General features: G+C 51.5%; 1 protein-coding gene across 3 annotated transcripts in view; it reads right to left on the reverse strand.

The window, feature by feature from the left end:
- Window positions 1–15,300: 15,300 nt before the first annotated feature.
- The window catches only part of CSNK1A1 (casein kinase 1 alpha 1), a 38,111-nt gene continuing 34,279 nt past the window's right edge, over window positions 15,301–19,132 (reverse strand). For all 3 annotated transcript variants that reach the window (XM_026122576.2, XM_026122573.2, XM_026122577.2), the window contains one exon: window positions 15,301–16,818. In XM_026122576.2, the coding sequence (XP_025978361.1) occupies window positions 16,811–16,818 (8 nt within the window). In that variant the 3' untranslated portion in view covers window positions 15,301–16,810. The remainder of the gene's footprint in view (window positions 16,819–19,132) is intronic.

Here is a 19,132-nt window from a genome sequence, read left to right on the forward strand (position 1 = left end):
GTAAATCTGTCCTGGCCATTTCTTTGGGGCTGGGAGCAGGGCAGGAGCGACAGCATCGTGAGCGTGGGGCAGCACGAGACACCCAGTACATCGTCCCTGCTGCTGCTCAGCAACACACATGTCCTGGGCAGCCCCCGCCTTGGCCAGGAGCTGGGATCTCTCCCGAGACCGTGGGGCTCTGCAGCCTGTCCTGGGTGATCAGCATCTGCCCAGCGTTAAACAAATCCCTCAGCAATACCAGCGTCTTGGCTCCCACCTGGCCAGGGCCGAGCACCGAGTGCTGGGAGAGTCACAGCCTGCAAAGCCTCCTCTTCCTCTGGGCTCTCTCCCCAAGGCATCTGTGGCCTCCCTCCGGCACCACGGCTGCAGCCCCCCAGCTCGGTTGAGCCCCCCAGCTTGGCTGAGCCCCCCAGCCTTGGAGCATGAACACGAAGGGGAGCTCCCGGGATTGCAGGAGGGGGGAACAGACCTGGGGGGGGGGGTTACCCCACCCCCGGGCTCAAGGCCACAGTGCACTCAAGGGACATGTCCTCTCTAGACACCTGCCACCTTTCCACCACTTCTCCCCCCATGCTGGCACCAGGTGGCCCCGGTTGGTGCTGCCAGCCCTGCTCTGCGCCCCCAGGCCACAGGGCTGCACCCCGTCCCCAGCCCTGCCGCCCCGTTCAGCGGAGCAGAGGCACCCGGCGGGGGCTGCCCGCCACCCCGTGCCCCAGGGCTGGGCTCAGGGGCGGCAAGGGGAGGGCAGTTAAACCACCACGGTGCCTGCTCTGCCCCAGCGCCCACGGCTGTACAGGATTCAGGGGCAGGATGGAGGCGCAGGATGGAGGCAGGTGCAGCTTGGGGATTCAGCATGAGGCAGGCACGGTTTGGAGGCACAGGATGAGGCAGGCGCAGTTTGCGGGCGCAGTTTGGAAGCACAATTTGGAGGCGCAGTTTGGAGGCATGTGTAGTTTGGAGGCAGGTGCAGTTTGGAGGTGCAGTTTGGAGACAGGAGCAGTTTGGAGGCGCAGTTTGGAGGCAGGCGCAGTTTGGAAGCAGGTGCAGTTTGGAGGCGCAGTTTGGAGGCAGGCGCAGTTTGGAAGCAGGTGCAGTTTGGAGGTGCAGTTTGGAGGCAGGTGCAGTTTGGAGGCGCAGTTTGGAGGCAGGAGCAGTTTGGAGGCAGGAGCAGTTTGGAGGCACAGTTTGGAGGCAGGCGCAGTTTGGAGGCAGACGTAGTTTGAAGGTGCAGTTTGGAGGCAGGAGTAGTTTGGAGGTACAGTTTGGAATCAGGCGCAGTTTGGAGGTGCAGTTTGGAGGCAGGCGCAGTTTGGAGGCAGGAGCAGTTTGGAGGTACAGTTTGGAGGCAGGCGCAGTTTGGAGGTGCAGTTTGGAGGCAGGAGTAGTTTGGAGGTGCAGTTTGGAGGCAGGAGTAGTTTGGAGGTGCAGTTTGGAGGCAGGCGCAGTTTGGAGGTGCAGTTTGGAGGCAGGAGTAGTTTGGAGGTACAGTTTGGAGGCAGGCGCAGTTTGGAGGTACAGTTTGGAGGCAGGCGCAGTTTGGAGGCAGGACCAGTTTGGAGGCAGGCGCAGGCAGGCAGCGTGGCCGGGCGGGCGGACGGACGGCAGGTGGCAGTGCTGCCTAGCCCGCAGCAGGCAGGGCCACGCTGCCCACCCCTGCCAGCCATGCCGGCCCCGGGGGGAGCCAGGGCCGCCAGGAACCCCCAGGGCACCCTCACCACATGCATCTCCGTAGCCGCACCGTGGCGAAGTTCGGGGTGGCCAGGCTGGGCGCTTTCGCCGGCCGGGGTGCGCGGGGGCCACCTCGGGTGACCCACCGTGGCCGGGGCGCTGCCGCAGCAGAGCCAGCTTTGCACGGAGGAAGGTGTGAGGCTTGCACAGAGGACTCAGAGCTCTGCTTGGAGAGACAGAACGGGGCACTGGGCTGATGCACTTAGGTTTCCAGAAGCTCCCAGTTTGGCCCGGCATGCCCGGGCCACGCAGCAACGAGGCACTGGCTCCCTGTCCGGCGTTGCTGGGACGGGGCAAAGCAGACCCTTGGGCAAACGCGCTGCAGGGGGGCCCTGGCCAGGGGCACGGCTCACCTCCGCCGTCGGTTTAGGAAAGGGGGTCAGCCTCTCCCCCCCCAGCCCTTGGCGGGCTGGAAATGCCCAGGCCTGAGCTGTCACCCTCCACCAGGACGGTGACCTCCGGACATGGAACACAGCCGGCAGAGACGAGGGCAATGAGATCCCGCTTGGGGCGACCGCCCCCAAACCCCAGCACACGCTGCTCTGGGGGCGGGAAACGGCAGCTCTCGCCAGGGAAATTCGGGGGACGTCAAAAGTTCTTCCTGCCCTGAACAGGGAGGAAAAGTGGAAATTGCAAAAACTTTCTGGAAATGACAGGCCAAGAAACCCCCCTGCAATTGCAGCTTTGGTCTGGGGTGAGTCCAACTGCTCTGTTTCAACCATTTCCAAGCAGTTTGTTTTGATTTCGATTGTTTGGGGGGGATTACATGACATTCGGTTGCAGGATGGAAAGCCAGTTCTCTCTCTCACACACACCCAAATTAAAAAAATATGGCACTTAGTTCAGGAAATGCCAACCCAGAGCATTTTGATTGTTTCCTTCTTTATTTTTCCCCTTTTTTCAGCCAGAAAATTCATCAAGGCTGAGCCCTTTTCAGCCAGAAAACTCATCAAAGCTCACCCTGTCAATAAGAGAGATTTGGTTTGGCCCAAATTGGCAATTTTTTGCCAAAAAGACCCATTTAATTGAAGAATCCCTGACCCGCCCCCAGCCTACCAGTAAAACAGCTGCCCCAGCAACTGCGGAGAAACAACTGCCTCCTCCTCGTTAATAAAACAGGGTTGGGTTTTGTCTCCCCACGTTCCACTAGCAGCTTTCATCCTGGGCTATTGCAAAGTCTGCCCGGGTGACGGCACCATGAAACGCAGCCGCCCCTGGGGTGGAGAGCGGAAACCAGGCGGTCAGCAGAATATCGTGGCGGGGGACACTTTGGACTCTCGGTGCCTCCCGTGCTCCGGGTGCACCGGGTGCGGAGGGTACCTGCCTCTCCCAGCAGCTCTGGGCGTGAAGCCGGGAGCGCTGACCCATTTCCCTGCTAGGAAAACTGAGGCAGAGATGGCACGTCTGCCCCTTGCCTCGAGACCGTTGCCTTGCTCACAAAACCCGCCCTGTCCTGGTGCAGGAGAAGCTCCAGCACTGTTCTGGTGCCCGCGCCAGCGCAGCCGAGCGGCGAGGGAGAGGCAGAATGCGGCCAAGCCAGCTCGCCCAGCCGGGGAAAGGCCGCGTGCCCCAGACTTGCGGGCGGCCGCATTTATTTCTCCCTTACCCCTCGCAGGACACAAATGCGAGGTTTGCAGCTCGCTAGAAACCCGGAGGGCTCCGGGGGATGTCCCAGCAGCCCCGGCAGGCGAGGCCAAGGGAGGCCAGCACGCTCCCTTTTTTGGGCAGCTTGCTTCTCCCTCTGCCCCGCCGCGATTCCTGCAGCGTTACCGCCTTTGCAGGAGCTCGGCAGCCGCGAACCCTCCCCTGCCCGCGGGGGCTGCCCGTTCGCACCGCTCCTGCCTCCTCCCAGGCCACACGTGGGGTGCCGCGACCCCCAAAATGGGGGCCGATCCTGCGGGGGAAGAGGAAGGGAGCTGGGACCAGAGCAACCGGGCCCCCTGCTCCATGCATGGCCCTTTCTGGGCTGACGAGAGGCTGGCACAGCCCCGGCTTGGGGACGCGGCCCTGCTGCCCCACGATGGGGATGGGCACGGCAGTGCGTTACGCGGAGGCCAGCACATCGCCAGGGGGGCCGCGTGCCCCCTCCCTCTGGCTCCAGCGGGGTTTAACAGCAGCCCCACGCTGCGCCCCGCTCCCGCACGTGATCCGCCGGCAGCTGGGGGAACCGCGGGAAAGTATCTCCGCGCTTCCCGAACAGGCAGCAGCAATCGGCTTAGCGCTAATCCCCCCCACCCATGTCCTCTGCTGGCCTCCGGGGGGGCCCAGGCGAAGCCACCAGAGGCAGCACCCACCACGCTGTCATCCCGCGCCAAGGCCTGCGGGGATGTGGGGACAGGGCTGAGCGAGGGCAGCGGTGAGCCAGCCCCGTGCAGGCCGCGGGCTGAGCCGGGCCCCGGGAGTGCGGGCGTCCCCGGAGGCCTGACGAGGCAAGGATGGGCTCGGGCACCCCTGCCCCAAGCAGCACCCGCCGGAGCGTGGGAATCGGAGGGGCTCCGCGCTGCAGAGTCAGCGCCCGGGGAAAGCGGTGCCAAGGTCCCGGCGCGTTGCCCCGGCCCGCCCGGCGCGGGAACAGCCTACTCAGGAGGCGCCGGCAGGCGAGGACGCCGCCTCGGCGAGGGAGGGGTGCATGGGGCTCCCCCTCCACCGCCGGGGCGCACCCGGCCCCGGGGGGGACACGGCGGCGCGCGCTCAGCCCGTGGGACGCACGCATGCCTCAAAGCCCCTCCGTCAGCATCTCCCGGGCCGTCCCACCCCAGCGAACCGGCTGAGCGGCTCGGGGCCCGCGGCGTGGGCAGGCCCGGCTGGCGTGGCGCTGCCGGAAACATGGGAGAGCAAAACGCACCCAGAGAGGCAGGGGAGGCTCCCGACACCTTTCCCCTCTCTCCTTCCCCCCGGGGCAGGAGCCAGCTTTGATGCTTCTCCAGCAGCGCTGCCCTGAGAGCAGAGACCGTGCACAGCTCGCTGCACGAGCCCCTAGCTCCTTACCGACGCCAGGGCTGGCTCAGCCCGGGCACAGGCTCCCCTGCTCCCCTTGCCCAGATCACCTCGGGGCTGCTGCAGATCAATATTGATTCAACGCGCACCTCGGCCGCGGGCCGGGCTCCGGCCTTATCTCACCACCTCCTCCCTGGAAGGGACCCAAGCTCGGCAGCAGGGCTGAGCGCGCCAGGCCAGGGAGCAGCATTAACCCCTTCCCCAGGCCGGCCGGGGTCAGCTCCCACAGGCAGAGTGGCTGCGAGGGGGTCGCGCCCACCTGCCGCGGGGGTACCGGGGCTCCCGTCTGCAGCGAGGAGCCTCTCAGACCTCTCTGCAACGGGTTAAGTACATAACCGCATCCATCGGAAGACCGATACGCCTTCCCTCCCTCTCACGTAACAGCCGCAAGACTCCTGCTTTTACTATCTTCTTGCAGATGAGCAATGGTCACTCCCGTGCATCACCGCTGAGAAAGAGTTCGTCCAGACCTGCCCTTCCTGGCTCCACGCAGCATCAACCAAAACCCCGGAGCCAGAGACAAGCATCTGGAGCTGCTGCAGCCAAAACGCGTTTCGTCACTCAGCCTTGCAAAAGACCTCACAGCTCCTGAAATCGGTCTGTCCAGGCTAAAAGGACTAGGAGAAATTGGAGCAACTTTGTGCTCGCCCTCAATTAGTGAGTGACCTATTTAGCAGAAATCTGGGCTAAGTGAAGAAGGGAGCCAGGAGTCGTCGCTTAGGGGTGGCGTGGTTGAAAACACTCCAAGTCTCAGCAGAGGAGCTTCAGTTTCACATGGGAGAGAGAAGCCAGTTCTGAGTGTTTTTAGAAAACCCCTAGAAGTTTTTACAGCTGGGGGAGAAAAATCCAGTCTGGAGACAACTTCATGCTACTGGATATTTCCCTTTTTGCAAAAACACAGCACTGGCAAAAGTTTGGCTCGTCTCCTACACATTAAGACAAGGACAAGCACTGGCCTGAAGGGCAGCTAGTGGCCACAGTCCTCCTGCAGTACCTTAGCTCTGCTGCCATGTTGAAATCATCATCCATTCCACAGAGATGGCCCCAAAACATCTCAAAGCTCAAATAGCTGTTTGAGGCCAGACCTTTGCGACGAGGGACAAAGCCTCACTGCCGCGGCCGCTCCTTCCTGAGCGCTCACAAATCATCCCTCCTGCGGTTTTAGTTTCTACCCTCTCAGCATCTTCCAAACCAGGACGGCAGGTCTGAGGCAGGATACGTGGATTACAGGCTCAGAAAGCACAACAGGCTTTTCAGTCAGACCTGTCTTCCCCATCACAGCTCCCAAGCGGGCTAGACACGCCAACAAAGCCCAAGTGGGAGAAGCAGCATTTCCCTCCCAACACCCTGGTACAAATGTCCATCGAGGACATTTCCCTGCCTTCCCAGAGGTACCAACACAGCTTGAGGCAGGGCTGAGACACACTGAGGAAACCAAAGGGAGTTCAAAACAGTTTTTCTGGGATGATTTTTAACGAGAATGGGTTACCTGGCCTGGTTCACTGCATTTGCACCAGTGGCCATCTCAGCACCATGGAAGGGATGGGTCATGGGCAGGAGGAGCTGCCAGGACCCTTCCCAGGAGCACGTACTGACTCCAGCTCAGCAAGGCTTCTGCTGGCCCCTGAGCATCCCTCCCCAGCATGTTGGTGAGGGCACCGCAGCCAGCCCAAAGCCTCCCTCCGCCACCTCCTCTGACAGCCCGCACAGACTAAACCACTCAGCCTGACCACAGCAAAGGGCAACCCTGCCGGGGACAGCTCCAGGTCTGGTGGGAGCGCTGCACTGCAGCATGGACCACTGACCTCCTCCCAGGGCCCACCAGCACGGGAACGGCCCCCTCCAAAAGCCAGGGCTTGAAGCTGCTCTTTGGGGCTCAGCCAGCCCCAGCCCCACAGGGCAGGTACAGTGAACAGGGGAGCAGGCAGTCAGGTCGGCTGTGACGCAGAGGCGCTCGACTCCGCTCCTGCAAGAGGCCGTAGAGAACGGCCGCAGGAAGGAGGAGCTGGGCTGGAGACAGCTCTCCCTCCCCGAGGGACAAGTCACCCTGTGCCACCCGAGCACGAGGCGCTGCGTGGAAAATGAGTCCCCCCCCCAGCCAGCGCTGAGCCAAAGGCTTCTAATCCTCTTTGCTCTCTACGCACAGCAGGGCGGTGAGGTGAGACAGCGGGGAGGTAGACGGGCCTCAAGCCACCGTGCACTCCTGAAGGAGCACAAGGCACCTCTGGAGACTAGGAGCAGGCGTTCTCGTTGGACAGAAGAGCTGGAGTAAGCGCTCGCTGGATGAAATCCTGCCAATAGCAGGAGTGGTGTTTCAACTTGATGGTAGCTTTGAAAGGTAGGTGTTGGTCCTACCCAGCAAATGCATTAGAAGTGCTTATCTAACCAGACATGCGAGTCAGATGTATCTCTCCTCCTGGAGAAGGTACTGCCTCCAAGTTGGCAGATTCCCCTTCAGCAGTGGAGCTTGGGAAAGCCAATTGCCCTGGACAAACCTCAACAGGATCAGAGACTGCACCTGAGGGCCTCTTTGCAGGAAGGAGACTGGGTAGCAGTTCACAAGTTTGAAGCCAAAGCACTTCCCACGCTGCTCTCGGCTTCCCATCAGCAACACCTCCACACTGCAGCTATCGGGCAAAGCCAGGCTAAAAGCTAGGGATTTGCCATGACAGTTCTGATGCGAACTAAAGCAATGAGCAGCTTATTCTCTCTTCAGAGCCATCTGAAAGAAAAGCTGTGTGATTTCCTGAGCTGAAGTGCAGGGACGCAGGAACTGGGCAGCGGGGGGTTGAGAAGGCAGCCAGACTGAGTTACATTATCCAGCAAAGATAAAATAGTCTCTTTTAATACTTTGCTTTGAAACTATGTGCAAAGCACCACGACCATTTGACTGTGCCCCAGATCACAGCAGCGGGTTAGCAAAGCAGGCAGAGAGACAGCTGATCTGACAGAGCGAGAGAAGAGGCAACCCTGTAACCCAGATCTGCCACGCTCTGCCCATGCCTCCAGACCATCTGCATCTCATTTAAGAGCTCTTTCAGTAGAGCTGTTAAAACACTTCAGTCAGCCTTCAGCACATTGCTACCCTGGCACAGCAGCACTTCCAAAACCCCCTCCAAACTTGGACAGAAAGCACTTCAGGAAGTCTCTTTCTTATGAAAAAAGGTCACCGCTCACTAGCATCCCTCCCACTTGGGGCATGCATTTGTGCAGACTGCTACAGATTTGGCAGCATGACACAAAGATGAGCTTAGCTGAACACAAGCAGCTGAAGCCTTAATTTCATCCACATGATTTCAGGAGAATCAGGGCTTTTCTCATGGAGGCTGCTGGGGCACGGCTGCAGAGCAGGCCCAAGGACGGCAAGGCACGCTCTGCGGGCTGGCCCTGTCCAGGCCTCCCTGCTTCACCATCACCCAGGCGTGCTCCCAAGGGCAGGCTGGGAGCAGACCGAGCCACCGCAGCAGGTTCGGTACCATCTCAGCAGCAGCCGCCCCATGCTAACAGCCATGTCACCAACAGGGAAAGGACCCCCGCCAGGGCAGAGGAAAGCGAGGCACTGGTGAGAACGTGCTCTGGGTTAGGCTAACCCTTTCAGAGCAGGCGTGCAGGTCCCCAGACCAGGGCAACACCCTAAGATGCTGACAGTCAGCTGTAGGGCAGCTGGAGAGCTGTCAAAAGAGCTGACGTGGAGATGGTGGAGCCTTTAGCTCCAAGGATGTTGGCAGAGAGACTGAGAGCAGGACTTTAACCCTAGCTCTCGATTACTGTGGCAAGGATAAAAGCAGCCATGATCCACAAAGGACACTGCCCTGCCCTTCCAGAAATGGGATTTGGGCAGACACTTCTTTCCTGGAAAGCGCTCCCTGCGGTTTAGGATTTCTTCCTATCCCACAAAACACCCCTTGCGACACAGATCGCGAGCGCCCCGCATTCCCCCCAGGACCACAGCCCGTCCACGTTAACGAGCATCAGCAGCTGGCAAGCTATTTAGAGGAGCAGGATTGCTCCCTGCCAGCCCTCAAATAAGTATGCCCTGGTTTCCTCGCTGCCTTCCCCTGCCAAAGGCACAGCCAGCCAGAGTCCGAGGCAACAGCTCCGCTGCAGCATAGCACGCTCCAAAACATTGCCAGCCTTGCCACCACGCTCCAGAGAAATCATTGTGTCATGCCTTGGAAGAGCTAAGCATGCAACAGGCTTGTCTGTGCCGCATTTATTCCACTAACTCTCCATTTAAACTTTTTTCTAGGGGTTGGAGTGGTCACAGAAGTTGCTGCGAAGTGGCTGTCCGAAATGCAACATGGCCCAAAGGACGCCACGGCTCCGGGACCCCCTTGCGCGAGGCCAGCAAGCACCAGCGAGGGCTCAGCACCACACAGCAGCCAAGGGGGAGCTGGCAGGGGACAAACACCCCCAGTTCCTGCAGCCAAAGGCTAATGCTGGTGTGAGAAACAACCATCTGCCACAGCAAACACCGTCACGCTCTTTGGACCCAGCCCGCACACGGCGAGGCAGGCTGCTCTCACGTGTGAACAAGGGCTACTTGATTTCCCGAGCCCTGGGACGGGCCTTTCGCCCTTCAAAGTGGCTCCCTCACTCCCCCTGCTCCGCAAGGCTCCTGCCATGGGAGACAACAGATCAGTCCGGAGACAGCTGTGCCCCAGTTCCAGGAAGATGCAATGAAGGCAGGCCCGGGCACCCCTCCATCCCCTCTGCTGTGTTTACCGGTCGCCCAGCAACCCGGGCCGAGAAGAGCATTGCCAGGCTCCACTTTCACAGCCTGCCCCGGTGCTGAACCCTGCAGGAAACACAGCAGAAGGTAGCGGGCCGGGAAGCAGGTGATGCCGGGCTTCCCCCTGCCCCTTGCCAGCGTGCTGGAGCCGAACAGCACCTGAGCAGCAGAAAGGAGGAAACCAGGGAGGGAGCAGCCTCTAATCCCCCTGTGAGGGAAGCCAGAGTCCTCTAGGAAACAGCAGCTGCCCGGGTGATCTTGGCAGCCGCAGCTGGCTTGTGTTAGAGCAACCACCTCCTCTCCCTTCTCCCCCGCCCAGCAAAGTGCAATAAATACATTTAAACACACCCTGCAACAAGAGTCCAGCAGACACAAAGGTGTTTCACATCACCAATATTCAACTCCTTCCTTGGAAAAAACAACCCAAAAAGAGTTGCATGGCCACAACTGAGCTAGTGCTTGCCCAGATGCTGTCTCTTCTGCAGCCATTGAAGATATCCCCCTAGACAGCTACTCTGCTAACCAACGTTGGAGAGGGCTTTCAGAGATGCAGGATTAGGGAGGGAGAGGGGGCAACAGCTGACGTACCCTTACAGCCTTTCACTACGGAAAGGGCGAGCACAGCACAGCCTGGACTGTGTGAGCAGTCTGCATGTCAGGAAGCAAAAACAAGCCACTTCCAATCAGCATCAAGTGTCCACGCCTGTGCTTTGCCTTCTGGGAACACACTGTGAGCCTGCACAGAGCACACTGTCTACTGGCACGAAAGCAACCCCCAGCCCCAGCCCATGGATGGCACAGACGGCTCTGACGCCCAGCTAGCACCCAACCTGCGCTACGCAACAGCTGGGAGGCTCCCTGCAAAGAGATACAGGGGAGGTCAGCAGATGCAATATAAAGAGCTGTCGGCAAGAGGGGAAAAGGTCATTTAACAGAGTGATTCACAACAATAATCAGTTTATAGGATTTGTTAACAGTTTCAGGCTGGCTTGCCAGGAACTTACTGCAGCCATGTCAGCTCGGCTTTCGCACAGCAGCACCCTCCCACCCCTGGACTGTAACACAAACAGGGCTTTTGGATGATGTTCCACTATTACCTAAAACAAGCAAAACAGCAGGGCCATTGTAGCATAAGTCCATCTATTAAAAGCTCAATTAGTATTTCCTGTGCAGCTTACATGAAGAATGGTCACAGCTGGTTTACCCTCTGCTTTCCTCCTCAGAAGAAAGGGGTCTCAGAAGGGATGAAGAACACTTCCAGGATGTGACTCAGTGTGATTTTCTGGCCATACCTACTGTTCAAACAGTGCCATGCAACAGGAGTTTCCTGAGTTTGACTTGCCTAATGCAAGAACCACCCCTGTCCCCTGAAGGAACATTAATATACACTATTGTGCAAATATTTCTGATGCTGCTAGCAGGGCTTGCCCTACCAGGTAATCCCAATTCACAGACACGCCTGCTGCACACAATCCTCCCTGAACACCAGCTGCTGCCATGTGGGGAGCCATCAAGGAGAAAAAATGAGTTCAGCACAAGTCAGAGCGGTCCTGATGGGAAGCCTTTGGCACAAAAGAGCTCATCTATTTGCTGCCAAGGTGATTTTTCAGTTAGTATGAAGCACCCAATGCAGTTTCTAGTTTTACCTCTAAGCTCCCCTCCCCTCTACCTCTTTGCTTGGCCTGGGCAACGCCCTACCTACAGTTGCCACCAGCTCAAGTTCATACATGTCCTCTGGACCTATCACTACAGAAACCAGCTCGCTTAGTCCAACCACAGGCTGGCAATGCCAAACTACAGTTGAATCCTGGACTCGGTTGCAGACTACACGCTGGTCCTTGGGTCAGCCCTCTGCACTTATCCATGAAACATCAGCCCTTGTAGCTGTATAAAAAGAGGGTCTCCAGGATCTTTAAGGTTATTCACCCATGCTGCAGAGAAGCAGAGCTACCAGTAGGTGCACAAAAAAACATGGAAGTTTGTATGGCAGCAGGAAAGGGAACCAGTTAGACATCAGAATAAACTAAGCAGAGAAGACTGACCTCAAAAAATCCTTCTAGGGGTTCTCAGCTAAACAAGTTTGATCCAAGTCTCATCTTGAAAAGTCCTATTGCACCTCTCTGCATGTGCCAAAGCTACACGCAAGTGACTCACTCAGGAACAAGGAAGGGAAAGTCAGAGAAGGCAAGATTTGTTTTGTTCCTTGAGCGACCATGAACTCCCACAAAGCTGAGTCATGCAAGACCACTGCTCCCCTTGAGCTGCTTACATGAATTCTGTTGCAGCAAGCACATGACTATTTACAGGAACGTAAAGGCTAAGGCTCATATTTATCATTGCACACAGGGACTTTCACAGCAACAAGGAAAGCACAAAAGCCAGCCTATATCTTAAGACAGCATGTACACTCCTTCAAGACTGACTGATGAGCTCCTTAAACTGCTCTTTTCATTTAAAAAAAAAAGGTTCAATGTCTGTAACGTATAAAGTAGCTAAAGCTCACTCTCTTTTCAAGGGGGGAGGGGAGAAGGGGGAGGAAAAAAAGGGAGTAGTGAATGCAAGCCAAGCGCACTGCTCTTTGAAACACAACCCAATACACCCAGTAGTTCTGAAAAACCTTCCCTGCTATTTATGCATATTGATGCTATTCTTCTAACTCTGCAAAGAGCCAAAGAAATGAAGTATAACCAGCTGTGTTTACCACAAAACAATCAGCATTATCAAAAGGAACAAAAGGGATCCATACATTATGGGGAGGGGAGATAAAACACAGGAAGAGTTCAAACTGAGCTTGGTCAGGTAATTTCAGGAGAAGCCTCTGATAGCTAAATGCCAAGCTGTTCTCTGAAAAAAAAGAGATGCTATGTCACTTTCATAGTTAATTATTTTATGAATAAAATATTTGAAACTCTATTCATTCTAATCCGGTGCAGCTGGAGTACTCCTTAGCTTCTCCAGATTTCCAGCCACCTGAACTCAGCACTAGCAATAGGTGACTTTGTCATATTTAAGAACATTCTGTCGTATTTAAGAACATTTAAGAACATTTCACATGATGCAAAAAGTCACAAATGAACACCTTAATTTAAAACCATTCGCACCTTTAATATCAAGCTTTGCAAAGCATTCGGGCTCACTCAGATTCCCTTAAGAACAAGGACACAGCCTTCCTTTAGCACACCAGCTTTCCTTTACGGTTAGAAACAAAACAGTTACGGGTCTATTTTGAAATATTTCCCTGCTGCAGCTCAGAACGAAGAACATTCTCCAGGCCTAGCACAACAGTCAACTTCAATTCTTTGTACACGGACTTTGTACAACCCTCCCCCGCTTCCTGTTTAGTCCTAGATAAGGATTACATTAAAGAGCAATTTCCACATTAGAACACGCCATGAACGCAATTGTTCCACTAAGGCCCAATTAGGAGGGTGGGCACTTCCCCTGCTTCAGCCCTTGCCTCAGCTTCCAGAGGCGTTAGAGCTCCAGACAGCGCTTTCTCCCAGCCCACTTCTTCCTTTTTGTCTGGAGCCTGCAGCACCCATAAGCTTGTATTATGACATCAGGCTGATGTGAAATCATGATGATTTCACTATGATTAAATAAGGAGCAGATAGGGCTGACAGAGCTGGCTAAGCAACGAATCTTCTAAATTGGAGAATCTTGTCAGGAGAAATTAAAGTTTCATGCAAAAACTAACTTACGATCATAGGAATATTCAGGCCGGAAGGGACTGCAGGAGGTCATCTAGCCCAACCTCCTGCTCAAAGCAGCGTCAGCTATGAATTAGACACTTTACCTCTGCTGCAATCCCCGATTTAGGAAAAGGGCCACACACAAAGCCACATGCAAGGTCCTGGAAGTTCTCAGCCAAACACTTGAACAAGCCAAGTGAAAGAACAGTCAGAACAAGGTGATAGCAGAACAGATCAACAGGTAGGCTTAAAAAAACAAAACTGTACAGGCAAATTTTAATAGAAACCAGCCTCCCCCCTCCTAAAAAGGGTCTTAAGATAGCATACACTGAACAGGCTTTACAGGATAGCAGACAAATATCTAGCTCTTTTAGAGACAGAAAAACATTTTCAGCACCGGTGCTTCCACAGGAGAAACTAGGATATAAATTAATCATTTCTCATTACCAATATCCAACACTCAGCAGAACAGTAGGCAAGCCAGGACAATGCTCCTCAATGAAAGAGATGCTACTAATAAATGAGACCCAGAGAGCATTCTCCCCTCCTTTCAGAGCCTTTTACAGAAGAACAAAAAAGGCTCTCAATTGCTTATAATACGGCATGGCTCAAATAGGTTGAAAATAATGAACCAGCATACTGCACATATGAGCCTACCGCATTGCAAATTATGCAGGCTTTTAAAAGGTGGTGTAAGAATGCCTCTCAGAGTTGCTATAAGGAGGTTAATAATTGCTCTACCGCTGCAGATGCGGCCTGAGAGATGCTGAGAACCTACTGTCACAGCAATGTCATTAGCAGAAACCTAGCACTTTTCAGGGAGCATGAGATTGTAGTTCTTGCACTTTATGGCCACTGTTACAACAATTGTTTGCAAAGGGTCTGGGATCTCTTGTAGAATTTTTTGGCTTTGCATCATAACAGTAGATAAGAAGAAACCTCTCGCTATAAAACCTTTGCAGAGCTGCAACTGGAAGTCAAGATCAACATAGTTTTTAATGCTTTTTTTCGTTTTCAATGTCTTTGTTACAAACCAAATGGATTATACAGCAAACAAGTGTTCGGTGTAACAGCATGTCTTTAAGAAAGGTTGGCATCTTGTTCATTGTTCGGAACGTCTGGTGTAGGCTGGTGTAACGTTTTCTGCAAAAAAACATGACAGCTGACAGCTTCAGCTCATACTTTTAGGTAAAAGTGAACTCTATGCACATACCACGTTTGAAAGACTAAGTGGCATCCATGCTCTTTTGTACTAAAAGGCTTGCAGTTTTGAGAACTACAAACCAATGTATCTTGACACTCCAAGTGCTGGGAAGCTTTCTTGTTTGCACTGCTTATTAAGGACATTTTTGTTTTTTGACTTTGATAACCTACTTAGATGGGTAATGTGTAAATTTAATGAACAGAGGAAATAATCTCTTCTTCCCAAACCAATGATTTTCTCCCACTTTAGAGCATCACATATCAAGGCAAGAGGACTGGTACTAGGAATATCCCAAGAAGCCACTCTGAAAACAGCTGCTGAAAAGGCAAAGCAAAAGGAAGCACTGATGCTTCCATTTGTGCCAATGCATGTTGCCAGATGCTCTGCGTAGACAGGAGGACATAACATGGTATTCTAGATACCAGTTCTTAGAAACATACCACCTTTTTTGCGAGCCATTGCTTATAAAGCATCCTTATTTGGATGGGGCAGACCTCTGAGCCTTAAAAATACCTAGCCAGAAGAGTGAGCTATGTTTCTTCTTCTGCCTTCCAGGTAACAAAAAGAGCAAGTTCTGTACACAGCAAACTTCCCCAAATACACACTGATGTCTCTTTGAGGTCTGGCAGACTTTTTGCCTCACTGCACTCCCAGATTATCTCTTGAAGTGTTAATTAGCATGCAACAAAGGGTTCTCCAGCTAAAAGATTTCATATCTTCTCAGGGCAGATCCTTCTCATTTAGGGAGTATGCACAGCGACTGCAGAAGAGTACAGCCTTGATCCATAAGCACAAAGTGCAAGTTTTGCACTTGAAGTAACAGAGTTTTCCAAATGAAAGACCTCTCCCAACAGTAAAAACATGGACTGTGCCCAGGAACTCTGCTACATGCATGGAAGCTGTCTAGAAGAGCTAACATACAAAACATTTACACAGTAGGCATCTGGCAGCATTTTCAGACATTTTTTTTAATTTATTCTGACATGCTATAAAGGAATAAATTACACTGTTAAAGAATTACCAGCAATAAAAGTATTCTTTCTTTCAGCTGGGCTAGAATAGGAGTGAGAAGGAAGACAGCCTGGGGCAGTAACCAATGTGAACTCTGCATGGTGTGAGGCTGTCCCCAAGAACAAGTATAAATCTGGTCATATCCACTTCACAAGAACTTGAAAGAAAATGCCTTGGTTTAAAACCATCCAAATACTTCCATTCAAATTTTTCTCAAGACTAGCAATCACAAGTCAGTCCAGCCAATGCATGACATGGCAACACGTAAAGGCTACCAATACCGGGTCTGCAAAAGATGCCATTTTGTTTTAAAAAAAATCCAATCTTAGTACAGAGGGCTGGGTCTCAAACAGGTTATAAAAATGCAAGACTGCCCCTTCCCCCTCAAGGAAAAAATACAAAATTTATTTAAAAACAAAAGCGAGGAAGAGTTACAACACTAAATCTAAAATGGTTTAGAAAGAAATATGACTTCTTTTGCTTAACAAATGGCCTCGAAACCTGGTTTTAAAAAAACAGGGGTGATGTAGATTTCTTATATTGAATTAACAAGGCAAATTAAAAAAATCTCATTTCCTTACAGAAACAGTTTTTAGTTTTTAATGAACTTGTAAACAAAAAAGCTCCCGCTTCAAAATAAAAACAAAATCCCAGATCGTATAGATGTTTACAGTGATTACATTTATCTAAGCAACTTACATACAGGTTCAGTTGTAAGATGTTAACTAAATTTCTGTGACAAATATGCTGTTTTCCTTTTATACCAAGAACATTATAGAGTTAATGCAGAGTCCTAAAGATTATCTAGTAGTCGCTAAGTTTCTCTTAAGTCTTCACTTTAGATGCTGTTATTTCTAGCACAGGTAAGCAGGCAGAGTCTTTCATACGCTTAAAAACTGGAATCTTTGGTTACTACCATGTCAGCTGGCTTGGTATGTTGCACATAGAAGCCAACAACTTTAAGAATGTTTTAAGTGTACAACTTTCAAAACCCAGGGAGGAATAACCAGAAAAGAGTGCACAATTGTGAGCATTTACAATTATCACAACTGTTGCCGAAGACTGTTCATGCCATTCTTCCAAAACAATGAGATCTCATAAGCAGTGTAGTTCAAAGTAAAAAGGTAACAAAAATTGGCATATGCACAATTTTCTCCACTTGTGTGTCAACCATTAGTTAACTTTTCCACTTGAAAAAAATGCAATAGAAAACTGGACACCATGTTTCACTATCTCAGTAATATTCACAATTACAGCTGCTACAACTCAAAGTGCAGCATCATCGACGCTGCCCAGAGCCAGTTTATACTGATATTAAGTTCTTTACACCAAGTAAATGGTTGCCCACAGCCACTGGCAAGTGTACTTATGAACTAAAATTTCTAGGATTTGGGGAGTGACAAGTCCTGCTCCGATCTGCTCTGCTTTGTCCCATCCTCTCCATGCTCAGAAACCTGCAAGATAAACACAAGGGCAACTTACTGACACTGGAAGAAAATGAGAAACAGCCTCCATGGTAGGAGAATTAAACATCAATAATTATGGTCATTCACAGGGGAAAATGTTGCTCCATCTTAGAACTGCAGAGTTCCCAATTATCCTTTTCCAAAGCTAACAGCATTTGCCATCACCCTTTAGCTCAAACACACACCTCAGACTCGCACCTACTGCTGCAATGGAACACACAATTATGCACCAGCTGCATGCCACATTCCTCAAACAGGAATTCAGACCAACAGCTTGAAAACAAGATGTGTTATTGCCACTAGGAAGCAGGATGTAATTTCATAGGATTGTTTTCTACTCATCCGCAATGCCTCGTGTTTATATCCTTGAATGTCAAACTGTCATCTGATTGCAGTGGTGCTCTTCAGAGACACAGTATTGCAGTGTCACACAGAAGGGGAAAGAAACAAAAATAACTTACCTTACAGTAACTGGTGTTCGCTATATGCTCAGACGTATGACACTTTGGGTGACCAGAACAGAAATGAGAACCTTTGACAGTGACTAAGAACCCAGCCTACCTTCTGTCCTTGGAAGGACAAGTGAAACAACTTGTGTGACAGGGAAGGTGGGGTGTCAAAAAAAATTGCTTCAATGTTCAGAACTCCAAATGACAAGTTCAATACATTGAGGAAAGGGGAGAGTAAAGGAATACATACACAGAACTCAAAGAACCAGTTACTGCAAGCTAAGTCAGTCTTCTCTTTCCGTGATTTCTTATATTCCCCATTTCTGGTGGCTCAGGTTACTACCTGAGTACCTACTACCTATGGTTCTATTACAGGGTAACAGGAGTCTCAACCAGAGACTACTTTGCCAAGCAAGTTTCCGTTCTGAATGTCCTCCAAATAGCACGGTATTTTGTGAACGTATGAATTAACTTGAACAACAGCTCTGAGCTTTTACGACAGAAATATCTTCAACGTAACTGTAGACAAAGTTGACCTCAGCTATAGCTTGTCATCTGGACAGGAGCAAATGCAAGTAACATAGCCTGACATTCAAATGTGTCCGGACAGCACCTAGAAAATAGCTTCAGCTCTTTCAGAATAGGTTACAGGTAACCTGGAAGAGATTCAATGACTCTCTTGGAGCTCAAAGTACTGAAAGATACTTTCCTGAACCTAATGGTAAAAATTCTGAAAAAAACCTGCAGCAGAATTAAGACAGAGACATGGCTACTTGAGTGCAAATTCTCACAGAAGCCCCAGTAATCCCTTAATTCCACTGGCATCAAGTTCCCCTTAAACTTGATTTGATCAATTCAACAGAAAGTTGCACTGTTTTTCCACTTAATGTGTTCAGCAAGGAACACGGATTTGTTATTTGAACCACTTGCTCCACCAAAGCAGTCAAAACTAAGTTAAGAATGAGGGAGCGTGCTCCCCAAGTAGAAACAGATTACCTCATTGCTTTAGAAGCCCTGACATTTCAAATGAAAATGGGATCTTGAACCTGAGGACAAACAACACACTAACAAGTTTGTTTTGGGCTACCAGTCTCTACTACGCAAAAGTCAGGAAAGCTACATCACTTTTGAAGGGTAGAACATGATGATCCAGACTCCATTTGACATCCAATAGATAAAAAAAACCCAGATGACTTTTAAAATGTAACATGGATATTTTTGGCAGGCCTTCTTTATAGTTAGAAAAACATCTAACCTGTAAATACATAGACATCAGTCATCTGGAGGATGGTTTTGTTCAACTCAGATCCATTTTAAGTAGCTCAAGAAACTAGATTTGCACAGGCCAAAGCAATGTTACTATCGAAACTGGAGCACACTGCTGGCCTTCTTCAAAGTAAACATCTGTGAAAAACTAATGGGAGACATAAGAAAATGTGACAGAATTAGAGACATCTAAACACAAATCTTCAGCAGTCATCCCTCCAAGTAGCAGGGATCACCTTTCCTTTAATCACAAGCAAGGCAGCAATAGGTTGTTGTCCCCATGTATCAGAACACCTGCTGAATAACTTTGTTCTTTGTGGTCAGTTCCTGAAAAGAAACTATTTCAACATCCAGCCTGAATGACTGAGCAGCCCTGCGGTATGTGTACTGCTGTCAAGAGCATCCACCACTCTTCTCTGATGGCGAGGGCTCCCGTCTCCTCTTCCCATGTTGTTCTACACAGAACACTGCAGACAGTGATAAAATCACCCAAAGCAAGTTGCTTCAGGTTAGAACTACTCAAATCCAAGGTATTATGGGCAAAAGAATTCCCAACTCTACAAAGAGCAATCAGAAATTAGATTCAA

The sequence above is a fragment of the Dromaius novaehollandiae genome, chromosome 15 (assembly GCF_036370855.1).
Source record: "Dromaius novaehollandiae isolate bDroNov1 chromosome 15, bDroNov1.hap1, whole genome shotgun sequence".
Taxonomy (NCBI): Eukaryota; Metazoa; Chordata; class Aves; order Casuariiformes; family Dromaiidae; genus Dromaius; species Dromaius novaehollandiae.